Raw genomic sequence first — 24,306 nt, forward strand, 5'->3', positions numbered from 1 at the left:
AATTATTTTATATTTTATTCTCATTATATATATATATATATATATACACACATAAAATTACTTGTAGTATACTACTGCTATTTTGTTATTTTATTAAACTGTTTTTATCTTAGTCCATGACTTTCTTCCTTTTCAATTCTCTCCCTGATTTGGGAGTGAGGTGAGGGAGTGAGTGAGCAGATATCGTGGTTTTGATTGATTAGCTGAGTTAAACTTCAATAATAATGAACAGAAAGAACACAGCACATTCCCTGCTGCACATATGAGGAAACATTTGCCATGCAGTCCTCCGCAGTATTTTTTCTTGAAGAGCGAAGACTGATTTTCAGTGTGAAGTTTGAATATCATGCCTCAGTCTGGTTAAAGTAGTTTTTATGTGGCAAAAGCAGAGATTCTTTGACTTTGTTGAAAAAAGCGGGGGTTTTAGGCATTTCTGGTTGAAGAGAATTGGAGTTTGTTCGTTTGGCAGCTGAGGATTCAATCCAAAGAAAAATGGGGACTTTTCTCAAGAACTCACCAACATACAGGCATTAAACACACAGAGGGCCAGCTCTAAAAGTGAATGCTCTTCTTACTTTAGCAGTTTACTGGCCCTACGATATATTCATTACTGCCTTTACCCTATGTTCATAAACCATGCATGAAGTCCAACCAAATCATGAAAACTGGTTTAATTAAAATTTGGTAGACATTAAAATTCGAGACACAAAAAGTTGTAGTTTGCCATTTAGCTTTCCAAGCTTTAAGGTTGCACGCTTGATTCCCTAGTTTAGGTTTTTCTTGTATTTATTGAAAAATGACATTTGCATTAAATTGTTTTATTTCAGGTGCCAAGGCAAAGACAATAATGTAATTTGTTGAGACTGGTAACAAATTTGGGAGAGTTGGTAATGCTGCCTTTGGTATTAGAGTAATCCCCTGGTGTTGATTACAGGAGCTGAGCCTACCTTGCCAAGCTCTGCTTCACTGTCCTTTGTAAAACATGCAAGCACAAACCACCATCAAGTGAACATTTTGCAGTGAGCACTTCCCCACTTTTCCTCCTCTCCTCTGCTAATGCTAATTTAAAGGCAATGCTTTCTCTCACATGCCTCTCAAGTCTCAGCGTCTAGCCTGAGCTTTGTCTTTGGGGAAGGCTAATAATGTAGATGAATTACATTATGTGATTTGATTGTATTACTTTAAAAAGACAATGCAAGCTACATTAAGCACTAGCAACCTTTCAAGCAAAAAAGATTGCTCCTTCAAATATATACAAATTACATGGAAATCTTAGTTCAAAGGAGATTGATGTTGCTTGAATGTTTGCATTGAATTTGGCTGGTGCTGGGTCAGGTCTTAAAAGCTGCAGTTATTTAAGCCAACCTGCCTGTTTTAGGAAGAACCTGGAAAGTACTACACAGACAGTATAAACAGGGAGGTTTTATATGACATAGGGTGATCGCAGAAAATTGAAATGTTCAAAAATATAGGATCTGTGAAGTTCTCCTATTTGCTAATGTAAAATGTTTTGGCAGGAATAAATATCTGCTGATGCAGAAATATTTCTATGTATGTGACCACTCAGGACATGTAAACATGTATAGTTCTCGTAAAAGACACAAAGGGACTCTCTTAATTTCATTGAACAGACAGTGTATTTTGCCTTCTGAAATCACGCAGGAGATGAAACCATGCTTTTGTCTTTTCTGGCTTTTGCTTTGAGATCCCCAAACCCTCTACAGCTGGGACTTTTTATATTTTTCCAATGTATGTTTTTTTTCTGGTCCTTTCCAAACTCTCTCACAGTTTGGTTGCATTTTGGGTTGAACTTCTGGCCCCTTCTGAGCCCTGTTCAAGCCATTTCACCCTTCTTCTGTTACTCAAGCCAGATTCCCTCCCGTTGCAGAGTCTGTAGGAGCAGATGGGTGAGAGAAACTCTGTGAGGTTCTGCTTTCTGAATATTTCCCTGTAATTGTTGGATTGGCTCGGTAGATCTGGAGGGACCGGTTGGAAGCCAGGACCATCTGCACAGAAGCTCAATACTTCTGCATCGGCCCAAGGACCCTTTATATCCTCTGACTCTTCGGTGGCCTCATTCCAGCAGAGCCATACTGAAGGAGGGCTTCTCCTGCTATGACCTCTTTAGGGATATCATATTAAAAGTAAAGGTCACTGAGAAACTGTTTCCAGCTCAAGGGAGATAGCTGTTTCTTGAAGATAACTACCAGTTTTGAAAGTGTTGACATCAGGGACTAAAAGCATTGAGCTTTTGTAGTAGTAATTCCTTTGAAAGTCCTACTTAATTGAACCCATACAATTAGGTTTGGTTGATATATTCTTTTTAAGCTAATAAATTAAACAACTCCATTTAGCATTTTTTGGAGAGGCAGAGTTTGAAGCAAGTGAGGCTGCTCTCAATCCACACATTGCTTCTGCTCACAGGAGAAGGAGAGGCACCTTGAGAGGAAAAATAATGCTTGGCAGTTTATGAGATGTGCTTATTCAGGTGGTAAAAAGGCACAATATGGAATTTTGGCCAAGTCTGGGCACAAAATCTGTAGCCTTGCCTGGGCTTTCCATAGGCAGTAAAAGGAAGGAGAGGAGCTTTTTATCACCTTGGTTCCTCTGGGAGTGGAATTCATCCCACTGAACCCCAGCAGTTTGGAAATTAAGCATCCAGTGCCCCTGCGATGTCAACAAGGAGTCACTGACAGGCTGAGATTCATCCTACCAAGGGTAGGTCTATTTTAGGATCAGATGAATCATCCACTCACTCTCCTTTGACTATAGCAAGAGCCCGATTAAGTAACTTTTATTCAGATAAAGTTAGACCAGATGAATCCTTCCCACTAGGCCTGGGGAAGTTTCAATTGAGAAAAGTGCATTTCTTGCCAGGATGTGTTTAGAGCATGTATAACCTGAAAATGTGCTGAAATCCTACATGAATCTATCAGTACCTCCAACTTTCTGTTGAATTCAAGCACGTACTCTTAAAAAACAGGGCAGAACCAAATCACAGTATCACAGTATCACAGTATGTTTGGGATTGGAAGGGACCTCAAAAGATCTTCTAGTCCAGTCCCCCTGCTGGAGCAGGAACGCCTAGGTGAGGTCGCACAGGAACATGTCCAGGTGGGTTTTGAATGTCTGCAGAGAAGGAGACTCCACAACCCCCCTCCACAACTCCCCTGTTCCAGTGTCTGTCACCCTCACTGAGAAGAAGTTTCTTCTCAAATTTAAGTGGAACCTCTTGTGTTCCAGCCGGATCCCATTACCCCTTGTCCTATCATTGTTTGCCACCGAGAAGAGCCTGGCTCCATCCTCGTGGCACTCACCCTTTATATATTTATAAACATTAATAAGGTCACCCCTCAGTCTCCTCTTCTCCAAACTAAAGAGCCCCAGCTCCCTCAGCCTTTCCTCACACGGGAGATGCTCCACTCCCTTCATCATCTTTGTTGCCCTGCACTGGACTCTCTCCAGCAGTTCCCTGTCCTTCTGGAACTGAGGGGCCAGAACTGGACACAATATTCCAGATGTGGTCTCACCAGGGCTTATGGCTTAATGTGGGCTTAAAAGTTGTTTTAAGGGCTTTGCTAGATCAGACACTAAATAGTCACGGTACCTTTAGTGCTGATCAGATAAGCAGCTTTTCTAAAGGTAGATACAGACTGTATGTGGTTTGACAGAAGTAATGCTCAGGTCTCCTGTCTATTTTGATTATTAAAATATTGCTAGAATAACATCACAGTCTTTCATAAACAGTTTTCCCCCATTTTTAACATCAGCATCTGGAATGGCCGATGTCAGAGTTGCTTTTTGGCCTGGAGATGATAAAGTTTACCTTAATACACAATTTTTAAGGTACAGTCAGGATTTAATTCAAAAGGAATAAATCCTGATATTTGGGAAGGGTAAAATTTTCAAAGAAAAAGAAGCCCATTTATTGGGAACTGCTTATGAACTATCCAGATTTGTCTCTGATAATCGCCACTGACTTTGAAATTCTCCATGTCACTAAAATGTAGCTGCAAATCACAACTATTTCCTAATATGATTTTATTATGGTTTTGGAAACCCAAGAGCTGATGATGCCTAAGAAGTCTTCAGGAACGGCTCATGACTGTTGCCTCCTCTACATATACCTAGTAATTCTGAATTTATGGTTATCACAGGAGAAAAACTGTAGTGACTGAAATGAGGCAAATTGCTTCATTGTATTAAAGTTCGCAACGGAGGCAGCACAAGAAGTTGTAAAATGTAAATCTCTTGCTCTCAAATTTCCCCATGTTTTCACAGAACTGCATCTGTGACTGTGCAGCGCTACAAAAATTTCCTGCGAATGTGCTAATAGGCCTTATGAGAATGTTCTATCACCACCCATCTGTCACTTTTTAACAGGCCTGATTGGCAAGCACTTGTAACAACTGACATCTGTTCTCGCTTATTGATATGTAGATTTATGGTAATTGCTGTGAACAATAAGACACAAAATTACCTAAGGTGAACGTTAAATTAAATTTTCATGCCCCTATCCTTATAAATAATTTTTTTTAAATCTTAAGTTTCAAGCAAGGCATACTGTGCATCTGTTTTGTACATAAATTAATTGTTTTTTTAATCTGCCAAATAACAAAATGAAAGTTGAATTTCCTTGCAATCTTGAATATTTGCCAAGCTGATAGCACATTGGTAAATACATGTTATTAAAAACGGAATCAAACTGTATTGTGATTCTGGTTTTTTTTAATCATTTCCCTTTAATTCCCAACATCGTCTCCATCATGAAGATCAAGAGTTATTCCTTACCCTGAAGTTTTTTTCCCCCTACAGGGGGATTTTCATTTTTCATGTGCAGCTCTGCCTGTGAGGCTGTTCTTCAACGTTAAGCAATTTGCATTTCTTCAGAGAGAGGCGCACTTGCTGAGTGAGCAGCGCTTTCAAATAAAAACGATCTACTCATTTGTGGTCCAGCTCTGTTGCGGGATTTGGGACTGTTTTGAACAAGCTGCAGGATGTGAAATGTGTGAAGACAGTGTGTGAAAGGGGAGAGAATAAGAGAGGAGATTAGTCCCATAGAACTGTACCTTGGCTGAAGTTCAACTGAACCAAAAATATGCATTTGAAAGCAAAATACTCACTGGGTCTGTGACTTGAGAGCATTTGGTTTCCTTCTCCAAGTTTGTCCTAGCAAGTAAGACATTGGCACCCTTGACAAGTTGATGGGAGAAACCAATGAAGAGGGATGGTGAAATGCCTGGGGAGTGTGAAACAGTGATGACAGGATTTATTTTTTATATGTTTCAAAAGACAGTGGATCTTAAAGACAATTCATATTAAGTGATAAACCTGTTGAAACAACCAGGTCTGAACTGTGCTGGATGGCGGTGTGTGCCATGAGCCCTTGGTGACAATCACATTTGGGTGGCCAATTCAACGGCCAATTCTTTGCCATCCTTCTCCTACGCATGTGTGACAGCAGCAAGCAGTCTTTTCTTCCTGAAATCACTGAAGCTGACACCCGGTAACATCTGCAGAGCTGGTTTGTGGCCAGTGTCTTTTAGTCACCTCTACAGTAAAACAGACTGGGTGGGGAGATCACTCCGTCACTGCGTGGCTCTTGCTTCTCAATCTTTATTTTTTTTGGCATTCAAACTCTTTTGTCAAGTTGATGGGTTCCTCTTGTGCTTCCACAGGAAATGTCCCACTATTAAAAAAATGGTTTTGTGGGATGAGGCAATGCTGGAATTATTTTGCATGCATACAGGCAAAACAGTGGTTTGTGAGCCCAGAGAGAGCAGTTGTTTGTTCCGCTGCCTGGTGACCTTGTCTTGGCTTCTGCGCTTTTCCTTGAGCGCAGAATAGTGTCTGTGCTGCCTTCCAGCCGCACAGCCCACTATGCTCACAGCCTTCTGCAGCCTCGCATGCATGGGCGAAGCTGTGGACATCAAATGCAAGAGAAAAAGCATTATTCAGTTGCTTCAAAATCCGTTTGCACCTAAACTGAGGTTTGGAGAAAAGTCCTTGAGTTTTCCAGAAGCATGTGGGATTTCCTCTAGGTTAAGCTATTTTGCAGTCTCTCCTCTAGTGCCGTTCTGGTTTTTGCTATTATTTAACCCTGCCATGCATGCTGTTTAAAAGTCCAAAGTGGAAACCTCCTCATAGACGACAGATAAGCTGATTATGACGATCCTTCTGATGAATAACTAACCAGTGGGTGACAGCAAACCATGCTGCTGTGGTGAAGAGCAACCTACTGCTTTCCCAAATCTCTCTTGTAGAATGGCACGAAATGTGGCCTCAGTGAAGAAGAGCGATGTTTGCTGGACATTCTTTGCTGATTTATTTTTTATGAAAGAGGAAGTTAAGCAATACTTGAGGACCAAATATCAGTTCAGGATGAAAATGGATTCTGTATTTCATTTTGAGAACCACTGTCTACTTTGTTTGCAAAGAGCTGGACCCCAGCTTTAGTCTTCTCTGTCCCTAAAACATTGTTTGAAATAAACTGCACAATTCTACTACCAAAGAAAGGATCTTTTAGTGAAAAAATAATACACTTGAGGCAAGCAAGTAGGTCAAATGAGTAGTTAAATACATATATATATGCTTGCATATCTGAATTTCTATCTGAATTGTACTTTTTGACTGAAAAGTTCTCAAGTTGAACCAGAGATAGGATTTGAAAACTGTTATGAGTTTCCTTGCTGTCTCTGGTTTCAGAAATGTATTTGTTAATATGATGGTGCTTCTAACACTTAGTTTTAGACTGATAGTAAAAATAAAAGGTTCTTTAAATATTCAGTCAACTTTTCCTGCTTTAGAGGATGGCCTTGTTCAAGATTTGAGATGTTTTGAGCAGTTTTCTTCTATTCATTTGGGTATCCAATACCTAATTCTCTAGTATTTATAAAATGACCATGTAATTAAGGTACAGTTTTGCCATTTCAGAGTTATCTTTGTATTCTAAGCACTTAAACTTTGTGAGAGCTAGTTTAGAAGACTGAACAAATTGCAACAATGACCCATGATCACTCCATTTAGTAGTTAGACCTTATTGTCTACGTTAATAATGATTTGTGAGTATGGCAGCTTTATTGCACCTTGCAAATAATTTGGGTTGGTAGGGTTTGAGAAAAACATTATTTCTTAAGATGGTCATTAGCCTTCAAAAGAAGCCTGAAAGAGCTCTTTTGGTCATGTAATTCCTCCAAGTGTGTGGTGCAGATTCCAGACTACAAAGTGGTGCTTTCTTGGATCAACTGAAACCTTACTCTTAACGTGTTGTCATATCACCTTTTCAAAAGCACCAACATCTGAGCTGAATTTGGTCATTTGATTAAGCCACAGAAGTCAGAACTTCAACCAAGCTAGGTGGTCATCTGAGACCAGACCTGCCTGTTGGAACATGCTGTATTTAAATTTGCTTATATCAAGGTTCATCTCGCAGTTCCTAATGCTGGGACAGTAAGAATGTATCTTTATGGGGCTCATTGATTGTACCAGCCTCAGTCTGCAACATATGTGTTTGAAAGTAATATCACAGTCAGTTATTGTAGGAGTTCTCAATTCCTAGAAAATGCCTCTCCATTGCATTTTTTCCTTCTCAAAGGCACTTACAAAGCATATCATTTAACCTCCTTTCTTTTTTTTCATCTTCTTTAAGTTGATATTAAGTTCCCCTCATTTGAGAAACAAAGTGTGTAGAGAGAAATAATGTTCAGAAAAAGTTGGACAAGTTTCCAGGCATTCAAGCTCTTCTTTGGGTGTTCCCCAAAACTCATGCAGTCTTCCCAGTCCTATCACTTGGTCTATAAAAGGTATTTCTCCTCCTACCACCTAATCTTTTGTGTGTACTTATATTATCAGGACTATGAGAACATAATAAAGCTCTTCTAATATTTTGTTCTCATTCATTTTGTCAACTCTACTGAGGGCTCAAGCAGCATACATAGATCACCCTTGTGTCCAGACCAAAAAGGATGATCCCTCACTGCCATCCAAACAGTCTCTCTCACATCTGTTCGTAGACATCCAGTCTGAACATTGCCCCTGTGGGCAGTCGTATCTTATTCAGAGGACCCTGAGAAGGATCCAGTTTATTTAATGCTAGCACTTAATTTGTGTCTGCACTTTAGTGTCTTACTGAAGCTGTTTGCCTTAGATTAAGTGCTTAAGTACTTTGTCTAGTCCAAGGTAAAAAGTAGGTACTTTTGAAGGCATCTGTAGAGGTAGACTTCTGTCCCTCTGATTTAAGTCAAATGAATGCCATTTTCTGTTTCTTAATAATCTTTTTTTTTTCCATTTCACATAAATTTTATTTATTGTTTGTCCTTTTTTAATTGCCATCTTAATTAAAGCCTTTGCAATTGAAATGCATCCATTAGTTCAAAGTCCTCATTGAAATGCAAGTATATCTCCTGACATCTTCTAAAATGATGAAGTTACAGATGACTGAGTACACAGTCCAGTGCTTGTGGCCCGCAAGTCCCTCCCTCAGTGATGGTTCTGTGATCAGACTGATACTAATTTGATATTCTTAGTTCATATGTGGTTTTAGAAATGAAACATCAAAAGGCAGATCAGCACGATTATTGGCTGCTGCACAGCGTAGCCTTAGTACCTACATTCAGAGGAGACACACAAAATAAATTGTATTTACCTCAATTATATGACCCTGTCCTGAATGTGTTTTAAACGTTAGTTATCTTCTTTACACCCCCTGTTGTGTCAGGAAATAATGTTGCACCTGGGCTTCACACAGGGTTTAAATGACTTTTAATTCTACACTTCCCTTATAGAAGAGGCACAAACCAGGTTTAATTTTCCTAAACTATAGTCTGGTGCCTTTGCTGCATTCTCTCAGCTCCAAGGTAGAGAGGTGAGAGATGCTACTCAGGGTGGTTAGCAGATTATAGATATCTTGGGAAGGAAAAGAAGAATTGAATCTCTTGGCAAGGTACATCCAAACCGCTATGTCCATTGAAAATCATTTACTTTTTTTCTAATGCCATCCTTTCACTAATCCAATTTCTTCTCCACACAGGCATGAACGCTTTACAATTACAGAATTTGGCAACTTTAGCAGCCGCAGCAGCCGCCGCCCAAACCTCAGCTACCACCACCAATGCAAATCCTCTCTCCACAACGACCGGTGCTCTGGGAGCCCTCACAAGTCCTGGTAAGAGCAGAGTGCTTGCTATCAAAATAGGAAAATGAGAATAAATGGGAAGACAATTGTTAAAACAATGGTTCCGTGTGTCTGAGTTCAGTGGTCATATAATTTTTAGAGGCCCTTTTAATATTTTTGTAGCTGTTATTTTTAAGCCAATAGCTGACTTTTGAAGTGGTCCAATGTGGACACGTTCACCTTTCCAGAATAATTTCAGGGGCCATTAAAACCTAACGGACCCATCTTACGAAACTCTACATGAAAAGTACAATTTCATGGGAAACTTAAGCTAAATTATACTTTTCAAAAAGAACTCAGAACATGAGCCTTCTCATCCTACAGAAAGATCAACTGAGGTGGTTCTTTTTAATCCCTGAGAAACATATCTTTGATTTCCAGTACACCATGTGCGTATTGCTTTCACCTATCATGAATTTTCGTGAAGGTCTTCTACCTTTTTTTCCCTTCTCTCTTCCTCATTGTAACCTCAGTGGAGCTTTCTTCTGCTCCTGAGAATACAGTTACAGAAGTGCTATCAGATGCACAAAGAATATGGATTCTGACTTCATTACACAAAGCAGAAGACAGATTTATAGGGGGAAAAAAGGGACAGGATAAGAGGCACAGGTGCCTCCATGACCATCATGTAGACTTTCAGTCATGCGTGTCTGATGTCTGCAAAACCCTAGAGGGAAATCAGGGCAAATCCAGAGTTCAGCAACACTCTAGCATCCCCAGAATCCATGGAGAGAGATGGTGATTCAATTTACTTACTCCAGATTTACATTGATGTAGCCGAGTCAAGAATCTGGCCACTTATCTTACATGAAGGCTGCAGGGTGTAATTATTTGCGTCATGAAGTGTGTTTATTGCTGTTCTAAAAAGCATTCATATTATTTTAGACAGCACTAAAGAACGTTTGTGTTTAATCTTGTTTAAGCATGTATTTATTCCCCGTGAAAAAGTAATTCATGGCAGACGGTTTGAGTTCATCAGCAGGGAAAACACTCTTCACTGAACAACAGAACTGGGACCAAGTGTGGTGCCAGGTGTTGAAGCTGGCCAGTGCTTCCCATTATATTATAGTTTTATTGTTTGTCTGGGAGAGAGGTTAAATGGAAGGCAGCTTGGCCAAATACAAAGTTTGTGCAGCATTTTCCTGTTTATGGTGTAAGGTTCATCTTGAGCTAAAAATCATATTTATTCACAACATCTCTGAGAAGCAGGTTGGGTGGAAATAATTTTGGTTCGCTGATAGATTTTTTTAAAAACCTGAGCAACCTCTTCCCTCTATCCTGGAGCTGAGATTTAACACTTTGCAAAAGGCTAGTCTCAGTGTCAGTGATTCTCTGCTACTCATGTCAAAATGTCACCCACTTCTAGAAGCAGAAATGTTGCATTTCGTGCGTGCTCTGTAATATCTCTGCAGTTTAGCTGTTAAATGACTGAGTAACCTGCCCTCCCAAAGCGTGCTCAGCATTTCTTGAGCCACACTGACAAGACTTCTCAGGACAACTCAACGTACCAAAATGAACTTTCCTTGTCCTTGCAGCTCTGCAGCAAAGTGGCACCAGAACCTCAGGTGGCAGCATGTTTCTGTCGTGATCTTTGTCTTGCTGTGTTAGCGCAGGACTCAGATTCGTCCTTAAGGCCCATGTTTTCCTCTCTGCCTCTCCAACGCAATCTTCTTATCCACCCTGGCTATTCCCTATTTGAACCTGGTCTCAAGGCTCCTTGAGTACCTAGAAGGTGGTTTCATCTCATGTCCAAGACTGCAGAGGCACGTGGTTAGAAAGGTGCTTCACCTGGCCTGGGCTGGTATTTCTTTGGGATAACTAGAGCTTAGTATTGCTCAGGGTGTTATCACAGAGCAGACCCAAGGTTTTTCAATGGAGACTAATGATTTTGGCCAACACATTGAAGACGTATTATTTTCCAAAAATTCTGGCCATTTAGTCTTTGAAACAGTGTATTCAGAATGACAGTTGCTTTTGAAAGTCTTACAGATAGTAGCTGTATACAAGTGTTTTCAATATTTGGTGTGTCAAAGAGAAAGTCTATATCTAATAGGTCCACTAACCTATTTATGTTGCACAACCAACCAAAAATCAAGCCTTGTTAAAATGCCCTTCAGTTTAACCTTTCTTATCTGGTTCCACATTCTCCACCCTATTAAATATTTTGTAAACCTGAACAATATCTTCAATGATTCTTCTCAGCTCTATGGAAAATGAATTTAGTTTGATAAAGCTTTTCATAGTAGCTCAAAGTATTTCCATTAAAACTTGAAATATGTTGGCAGAAAACATTTAAATCTGCCTTTCAATGTGTGGATATTTGGAGGTCTTGAGGGTATTTTTTTGGTCTAGTTTTCTTTTAATAGAACACTTCAGTTTGTTGTGTTTCATAAGTGTAAATTATTTCATCTGATTTCAAAGTCTACACTAAGCCTAGGAAGAAATGTTTGTGTCTCTCCAGATAATGCATTAAACTAATATTTCTCAGTTCAGAAAACTGCCCAAATTTAGGAGAGTACAAAGGTACATGCTTGAATTTAATCCTTTTCTTGATGTTGTTAAAGCCAAAATACTGCACGGAACAGGGATGGGTATAAGCATGTACTTCTAATATGCCCTAAACCTTGACAGCCACATAAATCATATCCATGTCCCTACCCATATATAACTATATCTCTCCTGAATATCTCTCCTGAATTGAACTTTGACCAAGAGCTCTTGTTCTGTCCCTTGTAGACATGTGTTATAAGAGCCCCAAAAGGTGGTTACTTCAGTTAAAATTCATCTTGTAGCCTAATTTTACATATGTAAGATTTAGCAACCTTTAGCGCATCAAAGTATTATGGAGAGGATGGTGGTCAAGCCAACTTTGATGCATTGGCAACACAGAAAAACAGGCCAGGAAGTGAGGGACCAACAGGGCATTTGATATTTGAGGATGTCAAGTTTTGCTGCTGGCTTCTAATTGCGATATATTCAAAAAGAGGAGAAAAATTTTCGGTATCTAATAGTGACTGTTTAATCTCTATGAAACTCCTTCTTGAAGGTTCATACAATCACGTATTTCCAAGCAAATTAAACTCCAGTGATCTTTCTCTCATACATGCTTACTAAATAGTTTTGACTGCAAGAGAGTCTAAGGACATTCATTCTCCTCCATGTGCTAAATACTTTCTCTTAAGCTTGAAACAGTGTTCATTCAGAAAGAACAGAGACAATGCAATCCCCCAAACTATTAATTTTTTTATAATTGTAAATTTATAATTTCAATTTTGCATACCCATGGAAGTCTCTCCCTACAGCATTGTAAGAAATGATTTTTTAAAAGCCTTTACTTAAAAAAACATGAAAGATTAAGCTTTCATTTTAGTAAAAATCCCCTCAGGCAATAAATAGGTTCTTTTGTCTCTTGGCCCTCAAAAAAAAAATTAAAATGGTTTAAATTGCCCATGGTTAAAGTAACTGTTTTTTGCAATTATCAGATGGTAGTGAATAAAAATGAAAATGAAATCATGAAAGAATAAAAACCAGGTAAATGCATATTATGTCTTTTGTGAGTTTCTCATGGGTCTTTTGAAGACTCATTTAATCATCTTTCTTGTCTTTTATTTTGATATGATAATGGTTTCCTTTATTTACTTTAATCACCTCTATTTACTTAATTAATTCTTCACTTTCTTTTCATTTCACTTGCTTCGAACATTTTCTTGTTTTAACAGCAGGCACCTGTAGTATTTCATAACATAAGGATTTAGGCTGAGGTAGCTTTTACCTGATTCCAGGTTGTCCAAGACAGTTTTTCTCAGCTCCTTTTTGGCTGGGCCCTGGAAGCTTGCATTCCCCATTAATTGAGAAGGGATTTTGGAGTGACTACCTCAGGTGTAGGTACTGACACCATACATTTCTCAGTTTAGGCAGGATGAATCTCAGCTGCTTGTCAGGAACCTTGTTTTGTCCTCCAGAGACTGTCCTTGTGATGTCCTGCAGATGGATCAACTAGAAAAGAGCTTGCAGGGAGGCTGTGACTCCAGAGCCCGCAGAGATTTATGGTTTATTCAGTGGGTAGTGGGCAGGCCTAGAGGTGTTTGTGAAGGACAGACATACATGCTCAGGATCAAAGGATCTGCCTCTAATACTGTCTGACATTTAATTTGCCTCAGTTGACCTGCTACCCTAATTTTCCCAAGGACAATAATGTTCATTCTGACTGTCCTGGGTGCTACAAGTTTGATAGGGTACTGCAAAAAAAATTCTTAATATCAGAAGCTATGAAGCTCCAGATCTTTTTGCAAACTGATGTTAGGCAACAGCAGAAAAAAGTTTTGTATTCACAGGAGGAATATGGAAGCTGGGTTTCAGACACCAGCTTATGTTGTCATCTTGCCCTTCTCCATCACTGCAAGGATTTTTATTGTTTAATGCCATAACATTAGAGTCACAGAATTACATATATTGGTAGATACTTCCCAAGGTCTCTACTTCAGGCTCCTACTTGAAGCAGGACTACTCAGAGCAGGTTGGTAAAGGTCATGTCCAGTCGAGCTTTGAATATCTCCAAGGATGGAGATTCCACAGCCTCTGTGAACTCATTATAATTTTGTTTCTTAAAATTCATGCGTAAATGCTCTTTTCAGTAGCCAGTAGGAAAACCCTTCTATGTGCAAATGAAGAGACAAAACATCTAGTTATAAATCCAAATTTATCTCTATAAACATACGCAAAATAACTTCTGAGCTGTGGGGGGGTAGAATTGCTAAACCAGGAGCTAATTCAGTTTCAGACTTCAGAGTCTTGATTTTCCGCGACATTTTCATGATTATTTCATTCTCTAAACTATTATTTATTCACACAGCTGAACAGCTATTCATGCTTCGGTAAAAAAGCTCCCGAGTTTTATCTGCTGTGTAAACCTAGGAAGAAATCTTTCTGCAAAGAAATACTGTCAGTGTAGAAAATAAGACATTTTTCTTTAACAACCTCTTAAAATCCAGCCCAGCTTTTGCCATATTATATCAGAATTCAGCCATTAACTCTTACATTGAAAAAAAAGCTCTCCTAAGCACTAAAGTCTAAAAATACTCATTTTCAGACAGATACTGACATTGAAGAATAGCAACCTCAAAAAAGAAAGCCTGTGAAGTATAGAATATACTGGGAAAAAAAAAAAAAAAAAAAAGAGAGAGGAAAAAAAACCTGCTTACAGTGCCTGTCCTGTAAGAATTAATTCATCCTTTTCCCCTGCTAAAAGCAAAGAATTATAGTTAGCATCCGTGGTTCATTATTTTCTTTACCCCCTAATATAGCATAAAGATTGTCTTTGTTAGCTGAAGGTATTCATGTTGTGAACACAATTGTTGAAATGTTAGAGATTTTATAGAATATACAAGATGCTTCTGCTGAGAAGCAGTGAAAAATGTTCAAATAATCATTCTTAGAAGATTCTCTTTTTGTTCACTTCAGTACAATACGTTTTTCTCCAATCAGCAGTGCAAGTCTGCCACCGTGACATTTTGTTAGAGGCCAGTACACCCACTGAGATAGCTGTGATTTGCTTCCAGGATGATCCAAAAATAACCCTACCGTTAGGTGTGCAGGAAGGTCTGACAGTTTGCTAAAGGATGAATTGAGGTAGATGTGTCATGTTGGAAAAGATCAGTTTAAAATGCAGAATGGCACTTTTCATGCTGTAGTACAAATTGATTATTTTTGTGCCATTTCATGTGGAATTAATGCAGGTTCCATTATTATAAGATCGTTTAAAATAAGGTATACTGTTATTATAAAATCGTTTAAAATAAGCTTTATTAGTTTTGCAGTACATAGAACACTTCCCTAGTATAATGTTCATTATTTTTAGGATAAAATTACAGCTGATAAATATAACACATATCTGAAATAAAGCTTTATAGGGTACATACATTACTGGATGGATGCATAAACGATCCATGTATGATATTCAATTTTATATTTAAATCTAGTTCCACTATTAGCACTATTACCTTAGTGCTCTGACCACAGAGCAGTCCAATGCCTTAACCCTTATCTCAGCACCAATTTTTTAAAAGAATGCGTTTGCAAAGAAGCCGTGGAAGAAAATCTTGCTTAGCGTGCCCACCACCCTGTCACTTTGTCGCATAGTGCAAAGAGATTTGTGATGGGAGAAGTATGTTTCTGAACTGTTGTGTTTCAGCTGCTCTTACCCACCTAGTGTTAAGTTTCTGAGTCTGTGGTTAGACTCCTAAATAAGTGAATTGATTCTGACTGTTCTTAGTGCCCAGAGATTATGCTACTTCTTTTGGGCAGTATGTATTGGTACTAAACCCATCTGATAATTAGGTCACCCTTAAGCAGTCATCCAAACACAGGTTGGAGCCAAAAATAGGAAACTAGGCATGTAGTTTTGACCTATATTTGTATTTTTAATAATACTTCAAAATGTCTTAAGTGACTAAAGAAGCAAAGAGTAGGAATTGAGGCTAAAAGTCTCCCAGAGTCCCAGTGCAGTGAAGAGAGAAGCGAAAGGTGATGAATTCCTGTGGAACCTCAGCAGTTTCTCTCCCTGGTCTCCTCATTGGATAAACGAACTGGTGATAACCTGAAGGATACGAGTGGCAGCAGACAAGCCATCAATTAACCGGAAAGACCTGTTTGCAGATTTGCCCCTTAAAATTTAACAGGTCTTTGTATATTCTCCTGGCAAATTGGTGTCTGAACTGATGTGGATCAGCTCAGCCTAAAGGGTCTTGGGGAAGTTCAGTTACTAAACAGCTGGGTTTTGTGTGGGTAGAACCTGTCAGTGTGAGGATGCTCAACAACTGCAGGAAGAGGCATTTTGCAAAAGTTCCTTGTCTCTTTTTTTGGAGTCAACAGTATTGATTTATGAATTTTTGGCACAGAAGAATCTCAGAGTGTTTTCTCAGAATTGCGTAAGTACCAAAACGGTATGCTAAAGGACAGAAACTCATGTGTATTTTTCATTGAGGCATTGTGCTAGTTAATTCTTTGGGGTTTTCTTTAGGAAACTGTGCAGTAATAAACATGGATTAGTAGGATATAATTCAACAGGAGACATGTTTGTTTTTTAAGCATTAGTACATTATCATCTTCCTAAAGTATTAAATCCATTGCCTTAGCATATTTCAGGATTTACTTTGCTTGTGGTATACAAATAATGCTTTGTAATACATTATATTTTGAAAGTGTCTCTCTACACCACTCTTAATCTCTGTTTCAAGCCACCAGAATCCCATTTTGTAAGAAAGGCTGTTTTTCTTTCTGTTAGAAGTACTATTTCAAGTTCATTCAGGGTTGTTTTTTACTAAAGAAATGTGATACTATCAGCTTGGCTACACAGGTAAATATGTGAGCTTATAGGGTATATATCTTACAAGAAGTTCCAAGCCCAGAAAATGCTGGAGTATGTAATATTCAGGAAATAATGTACATCTTAGCAAAACTCATGCACTTGAAGAAGCTTTCAACTATTTAACGTTTACTACTGGCAGTAGTACTGGCAGCTCCTTCAACCCTAGTGAATTGTGTACGTGTCCATGGATACTCATGGTCTGTTTTCCTAAGGCAGGATAAATTGAGGAACGTAAGAGAAATTAGAGTTTATGAGTGTCTTTAACCTAATTGTTTCAGCAAAAAGAGATATCGGTTTCAATATGGCTCTGCTGATTTATTGTATACATTGGGCAAACAAAAATATTGCAAACAACTGCACGAGTTTAAAAACAAGTAAAGTAAACCTTTGACGGTCTTTGCTGTTCATGGAACAGAAATGTGCAATATAAATGATAAGAACCAGTGACACATTAAACTATATATGACTTTACAAATGGTCTGCAAAGGACATGGCTGAGTAATTTTAGATGAGACAAGATAATCCTTGAGTTCTGCGGCTTACAGAGTTGAATGACTGTATCTTTTAGTGTGCTGTTACAATGAGGTTGTGTTTGCACACCCTACAAAAATCCCTTCTTCCATGGAAATTCTTATTCATGCACTTTCTGGGCTCATATCTCTCTATCTACAGACTTAAATTGTCAGTATATAATTTATCTCTATTCTAAAATACCATGGATATGACTCCTGTATGTCTGAAATAAACAAATCTTTTAGGCACATCTTGCAGCAATTGAAAGTCAAACACCTCCTTAGGACTATTTATCTGATCTTGAGACAGATATATTAGAGAGGTGAAAATGAAGATGAATCAGGCCATCCTCTGCCATGTACTAGAATCTGAATTTCCATAGATGCATGTGATTAGCACTCTTGGAACAAAAACATACCTTGAACTATAGGCTTGAACTCTACTGACACTCTTATTTTATGGAGACATGCTGCTGCTTGTTATTGAGACCACATCTGGAATATTGTGTCCAGTTCTGAGCCCCTCAATTCAAGAAGGACAGGGAACTGCTGGAGAGGGTCCAACGCAGGGCAACAGAGATGATGAAGGGAGTGGAGCATCTCCCGTGTGAGGAAAGGCTGAGGGAGCTGGGGCTCTTTAGCTTGGAGATTGAGGGATGACCTCTTTAATGTTTATAAATATATAAAGGGTGAGTGTTATGAGGAAGGAGCCAGGCTCTTCTCTGTGGCAACCAAGGATAGGACAAGGGGCAATGGGTATAAACTGGAACACAGGAGGTTCCATTTAAATTTGAGAGGAAACTTCTTCTCAGTGAGGGTGACAGACACTGGAACAGGCTGCCCAGGGAGGTTGTGGAGTCTCCTTCTCTTCAGACATTCAAAACCCACCTGGACACATTCCTGTGTAACCTCATCTGGGTGTTCCTGCTCCGGCAGGGGGATTGCACTGGATGATCTTCCGAGGTCCCTTCCAAGCCCTGACATTCTGTGATTCTGTGTTTTGTTACTACTTAGTGGTGAAAATATGCCAAAGATGTTGCAGGCACACAGAGAGCAGTGTGAAGGAACCTGTACTCCAGGCAGAAGACCCTGGCCTCAAGGAGAGCCTTATTGATTCTAGATCAGAAGTTCTTTGGAAAGTGATTTAGAAGTGGTTGTATGCTGAAGTGGCTCCAATGTGGAGGTCATTTCAGCATCAGGGTGCGTGTCTCTGAACAATAGCTCACTCCAAATAGTGTGAGATAGCAGTAATAAACATGAGAGCACAGCTGGAAGTTCCCTGTAGAAATGCTAATGCTCTGGTTTTGATGTGAACTCAGTGCTGCTTCGATGAACACAGGCCACAGCCCTTGGCCCCACTGAGTAAAACAGTCATAAATGCTCAGTAATTATTCTTTGTTTTCTTCATATTGTGAGGTTTCAATTTGGTTTGATTTCAGTTTGAGTTACAGCTGGAAACATCTAATGGGCATCTATGACGTTTAACCCAAGCCGGTCCTCTGTGCCCTATTACTCTGTTCCCCAGCCTCTCTTTAATGTATTTCCTACCCAAAACCAAAAGTGATTTATCATTGTGGTCTGCTGGGGAGAGTGCATGATATTTTGCAGGCACAGTGGTGAAATAGGATATATGACTTGGAGTTTACACCAGAGGCGGATGGTCTTCACTGAGCAATACATTTCAACAACTCAGAAACATCAGTGCGGAATTGACCCAGAATATTAACTTGTTTTTTACTCTCTCTCTCTCTCCATCTCCATAACCTCACAGGAAAAATGTACCCTTAAACACAATAGCCTAGATTCACAAAGATATGCCCAATCAATAAATCCTTATTGATCCAATAAAATACCTTCTGTTGGGTAGATAGGTTGGAGGAAAATTAAGGAACGTAAGATGGGAAAGACCTTGGCTTCTTAATTTGCAAAGAACCCAGTCTTCTTTTCTCCTTTCCTCACTGGTGCTTCTCTTTTCCTGTACCCTGAGAAGATCTGGGTAATCTTTTATAGGAATTGTTCACCTGTGAGTAATGAAGAAGTAGAGGGACATTGACTTATTTGAGAAAGGCTGTGATATTACTAGATGTCTTTCTATATTGTCATTCTTGTTTGCTTCTGATTCTTTCTTGCTCTCTTGCTTTTCTGGTGCTCTTTCCCTGGAGTGTGTCTGTCACTTTTATTTTATTCTATCCGAGCAGAAGCAGAGCACTTAAACTTACTAGAATCTTCCTTTTTGACATGTCAGACAGCACTTCCAAGATACCAGAAAATCAGCAAGTTTTTGCTTCTCTCTCCACACCAATGGCAATGTGTTTATCAGATGACTTTACGGAAAATTAACCTCCTCAGACTAGGAAAATCCACCTCTCCTTTGCCAAAAATTGCCCCAAGAAACAGAACCGGTGCATGCTGGTGCTGTGTTAAGAGATCGGGAAACCACCAGTTTGTGCAAGGGTGAATATTCGGATTGGCTGGAGATCACCGTAAAGGGCAGACAATTTAATGCCAATCACACTGCTAGTTAGATTAGAATACTGATGAGCCCTTTTGAAAGGCCAACCGCATCTTCTTTCGGCAAAAATATTAAAGTACCCCCCTTCCCCCCACCCTCCCCCCTAGATTCTCCACAAGAATAAATTAAAACTTGGAGGTGTGGTTATTATCACAGAATAATTAGACCCCATGGGATTAGAGACACTCAACGTTTGTTAATGCCCCTGGGTTGTGATTATCTAATAATGATGATGCCTCTGTCATCGCTTAATTATTCTTCCCCTTTAAAATGTTCCTTATGCAGTCAGAGCCTGTAGAGTGTGCTCATTTCAGACAGAAACGGAACTGCAAATTCCTGAGAGCACTGTCACATGGGCGGTGTGATTGACTTGCCCACTTCTCCCCCACACCCGTGTTTATAATCCTCATTTCATAGGCTCCATCATAACTATATTTGAGTCGCTCTTCTTTTCCACAGGAGGTATTTAATTCACAGGTTTGGGGAACCCTTCTCTTTTTAACAACCAGTTGTCTTTAGTGCTACATGAAGAGAATACACCTTAATCGATTGACCTTAAACATGTAAGATCAGATCTGGCCAGAATTATACATAACACCAGATCATTGGTCCAGATTCCCTGCTACATAAGAATCTCCTACAGCTGAGTGCCATTCTTCTCTGTTTAAGAAAGTACCACAACCAAAATCAGATGTTGTAGATCAGACCAAAGTTGGAAGCTTTGCATAGACTTCATCCAACACAACTGAACTTTGGCCAATATCTTTAGTCTTTCACTCAGGCCATCAGGTGTTTGTCTTGTTTAGATGCAGTTTGCAAGACATCATTCAAAACATCGCTGGTTTTTGCAACTAAAGATTAGAAGGGAAACAGAGAATGCCGCCTTAATCTGATTATCCTTAAATCCAGTGTTGTCTCTTAGTTTTATTATCCCTCTTGTATTAACAGAGAGACAAAGGAATATTCTGTTTAACTAAGAGATTTTGGCTAATAAACAAAGATTTTAAATTCAACCTGCTAAAATTAGAGTTTTCTTCTTTGGGTTTAGTATTTCTTTTTCTTTTGTCCAAAACTCCTATGTCACTGACTGGGGACACGTTAGAAGTAAATAATTTTGATTTTATTTTCTTACTGCGTTTACTCTCTTTGCACAATTTCTTTCTCTTCATCTACTACAATTTTATTATCTCTCTTGCATATTGCTAAAGCTAAAGGAAACTAAGAGGAATCTAGAATAACAAGGAATCATCCAAGGTCAGAACCTCCTTTACCTAGATGTAGATCTAGCCCTGGAAATTTTACACACAAAGTAATTGTGACAGATCAGAAACAGAAGCACAGACAAGAATTAAGTGGCATATTTGGTGCCAACCTCTATTCCTGAAAACAGACCCAAGGACAGAAGCCAGTTCAGTTTTCTGTCAACACATCTTCATTCTTCAGCTTTCTTTCATTCTGCCTCAGTGTTACCTGACTTTTTCTTCCTTTCTGCTAGACTCTTTTATTTTTTATAATTTCATAAAATAATTGAGATTTGAAGGTCTGTCAGGAGGTCTGTAGTCCAGCCCCCTGCTCCAAGCAGTGTCAAGTGAGATCAGGTTGTCCAGGGCTTCATCCAGTCAAGCCTTGAAAACCTCCAAGGACATGGGCAAGGCAGTCTGGGTAATCTGTTCCAGTGCTTGACAATCCTCATGATACAAATATTTTTTACTTACATCTGGACAGAACACTTCTTGTTTCAATTTACCTCTCCTCCTCCCACCATGCAGAGCTCTGTCTCGCTGATGACCTCCTCATAAGTGCGGGGAGGCTGCTTTAGGCCCACCTGAAACCATATCTTCTCCAGCCTGAACAAGCCAGGCTTGTTACAAGATGAGTGCTCCAGCTGATAAATGTTTTCCTTGCAATGAGGAGCCTAAATCTGGATGTAGTATTTAGATGTGATTTAACAAATGCTAAGCAAAGAGGAAAAATCACCTGGGTCTCCTGGCTCTTCTCCTGTTGGTTTTCTTTGCTGCCAGGGCATGCTGCTGGCTCATGGTCACCTCCTACCATGACTCTCTCAGATCCTTTTCATCAGAGCTCCTCCCCAGCACATCCATCCATCCCCAGCCTGTGTTACTGAAAGGCATTATTCCTTCCCAGGTGCAGGACTTTGCACCTGTCCTTGTTAAACCAATTCTGCACGTCTGCATCCATCTGAATGGCAGCCATTTAGTCAGAAGCAGATTAAGTCAAATCTATTTTATCTAGTCCTTGAAGTCAGTGAGCTCAGGAAAGCAACAGAAAATCAGAAATACACCCAAATTCAGAGGATTCTGGACTCAGACAACTGCCAGTACAGATTTGACAGGAATATCTCCCAAAAGACAACATGTTTTCTCTGCAACTTCTCATGCTTAAAGTCACAGAGATACTGAACCTTAAACTTGTGGTTAATATCGATCCCTGGTGCACTACTGTATCATCTTAACTGGAGCAAAATAAGTGCTTCGAACACTGAGTTTTTTAAACTCTCCATTAAGTAAAACAACAAGAACAAAGTTGTGGTTCACAGCCGAGCGATGTGGTTTGCTTTCTAACTTACTCACGTCCTCTACAACTGACTAAGCAGGATGTGACCAGAACACAGATAAGCAGATGGCTGATATCAAAGTAAAACGTTGAGCTTCCTGTTGTGCTGTGCATTAGGTGGTGACAGCCAGTTGTGGAGGGTAACTAAGAGCGGCCTAAAGGAAAGCTGTCAGCACCGCTGACACAGTTACTGTTGTGAATCTTTATGCAGAGAGCCCTAGAGTAGTTAAGCCAGTCTTAGAGCTGCCCTGAAGCCCTGCAGCACCAGAAAGCTGATTCTGCTCCGCAAACATTAGCTGCTCTTCACATAGATGGGGTAGATGGAGGTTTACAGCAACCTTCCATGTAGGCAAAGGTCTGAAGATGCCCTTGCTTTGCCCATTATCTCGTTTGGTCCTGCCCAAAAACCAAAATAATGTTTCCAAAAGGAAACTACACTTAAAATCTTTGAAATGCCTCTTTGATGTTCTTAATACCTCAGTGCCAGGCCTGCAGTGTGCCTGTGTACTATTTCCATACACTATGTTAGTGTTGGAAGAGGAAGAAGAGAATGGGACAAGGTGAAGGGGAATGGAGAGAGTGCACGGCCTTCATATCACCACCCATGAAATAGTGCCGAGTTAGGATATACAGCATGAAATTATCAAGAGAGCCCATGTTTCTGTGGTATATGACTTTTCTCTTAAGTCATAGTAGTTCTTTATTACTTAGACATTTACCAAACAAATTAAGGAAAGAATGGGGTTAACTACACACTGCAGACCATCTTGCTGCTAAATCATGGGGTTATGTGTGTGATTTGAACAGGTCATTTTATTCAGAGCAACAGTGAGAGGGAGTGTTTAGCTCATACTTCGTTTCATCACCAAATGCACAGGTAGCCTCCCTAGACCCTCCAGTTGATCTTCTCTGTTGCGGAAGAGGATTGATTTTATAAATTGGACCTGGGACATGAGAGGGGTGGGATTTTCCCAAGGCTGTACTACAGACAAACATAGGTCTGTGGTTTTCTTACTTCACTATACCTACAAGCTCTCTTAAGGGCACTCCTTGGTCTCAGGTGTAGGTAGTAAGTAAGTAATGTGCCTGTGCCTTAGAAAACCAAAGATATGGCTTTCTAAGAGACAAACCAGAAACTGGGAAGAAGCAGAATTAGCCCTTTCTTGGCAGTTAAAAAAAATAGTGAGGGTTTTATACAGGGCAGCACAATAAGCTTGAGACAGAACTGGGAGAGACATCAACAGCATCTAGTTTAGCTCATCTTGCATTCTCTTGTGCAAGGGCATCCTACCTTGTACAACCTGTACTGTAACACTATGTAAGTCCCTGCTGAGTGGGCTTTGCAGAAAAGTGAGCATCCTCTGCAGATTAACTCAGAATTGCCCAGCATCAGGCAATTCTCTGAGCCTGAGATTTGCTGGAGGTGATTACATCCCAGCTCCTGAGTTTGCGTGGTTTGGCATCAGTTCCGCAGACAGGATGAAAGCAGATTCCTCGCATTCAGTTCACCGGCTTGTAAGACAACATGTGGCCAACAGGAGGGACAGGATCCATCCCACAGCACATTTCCTCTCTGAATTGTCTGTGTCTACTTTGAATTCACCATCTCAATCAGGGGAAAAAGGGTCAATTCCAGAGGGCAGTTCAGCCCATCCTGAGATAGAAATCCAAATGAACTGTGTTTGAGTTTGAGGTCTCTTAACCTCAAAGACACTCCAAAAGAATAGTTTTTACTAGACTAGCTTAAACTAATGATGAGGCTGCTAGATCTGGGGAAATTGAGCCCATCCACAGCAAAGCCAAAGAACTATTTACACATCATTGCCTTTCCTAGATGCCAATACCCTGAATCTAGTGTTCCAGCTGATGTAAATCCAGATGGTATAAATCATCATGACTCTATGGACATAAGCTGGCCAAAACAATGGCCAAAAGTTTCTATGCTAGTACAGGTTGTTTTTCTAGGTTGGCATAGCTTTTAGGAATTGTGTTGAAATGTTATTTAAATTAAAAGGGAAATGGCTCATTGCTAGTTTAGATTTCTATTAAAAAACGTCTGACCTAAAAGGTGCTATTACCTTTTATGGGCAGAAACAAATGTGTTGCAGATAATAGTTGAAAATGCCAGCTTTTTCCAGCCTTAAAAATCTCTATGAATGCAACATTACTA

General features: G+C 39.6%; 1 protein-coding gene across 9 annotated transcripts in view; it reads left to right on the forward strand.

The window, feature by feature from the left end:
- The window catches only part of CELF2 (CUGBP Elav-like family member 2), a 380,150-nt gene that overhangs the window by 328,189 nt on the left and 27,655 nt on the right, over nt 1–24,306 (forward strand). For all 9 annotated transcript variants that reach the window (XM_082046820.1, XM_082046821.1, XM_082046822.1 and 6 more), the window contains one exon: nt 9,029–9,163. In XM_082046820.1, coding sequence (XP_081902946.1) covers nt 9,029–9,163 — 135 coding nt within the window. The remainder of the gene's footprint in view (nt 1–9,028; nt 9,164–24,306) is intronic.

Source organism: Streptopelia decaocto, assembly GCF_964273445.1.
Source record: "Streptopelia decaocto genome assembly, chromosome: 1".
Taxonomy (NCBI): domain Eukaryota; kingdom Metazoa; phylum Chordata; class Aves; order Columbiformes; family Columbidae; genus Streptopelia; species Streptopelia decaocto.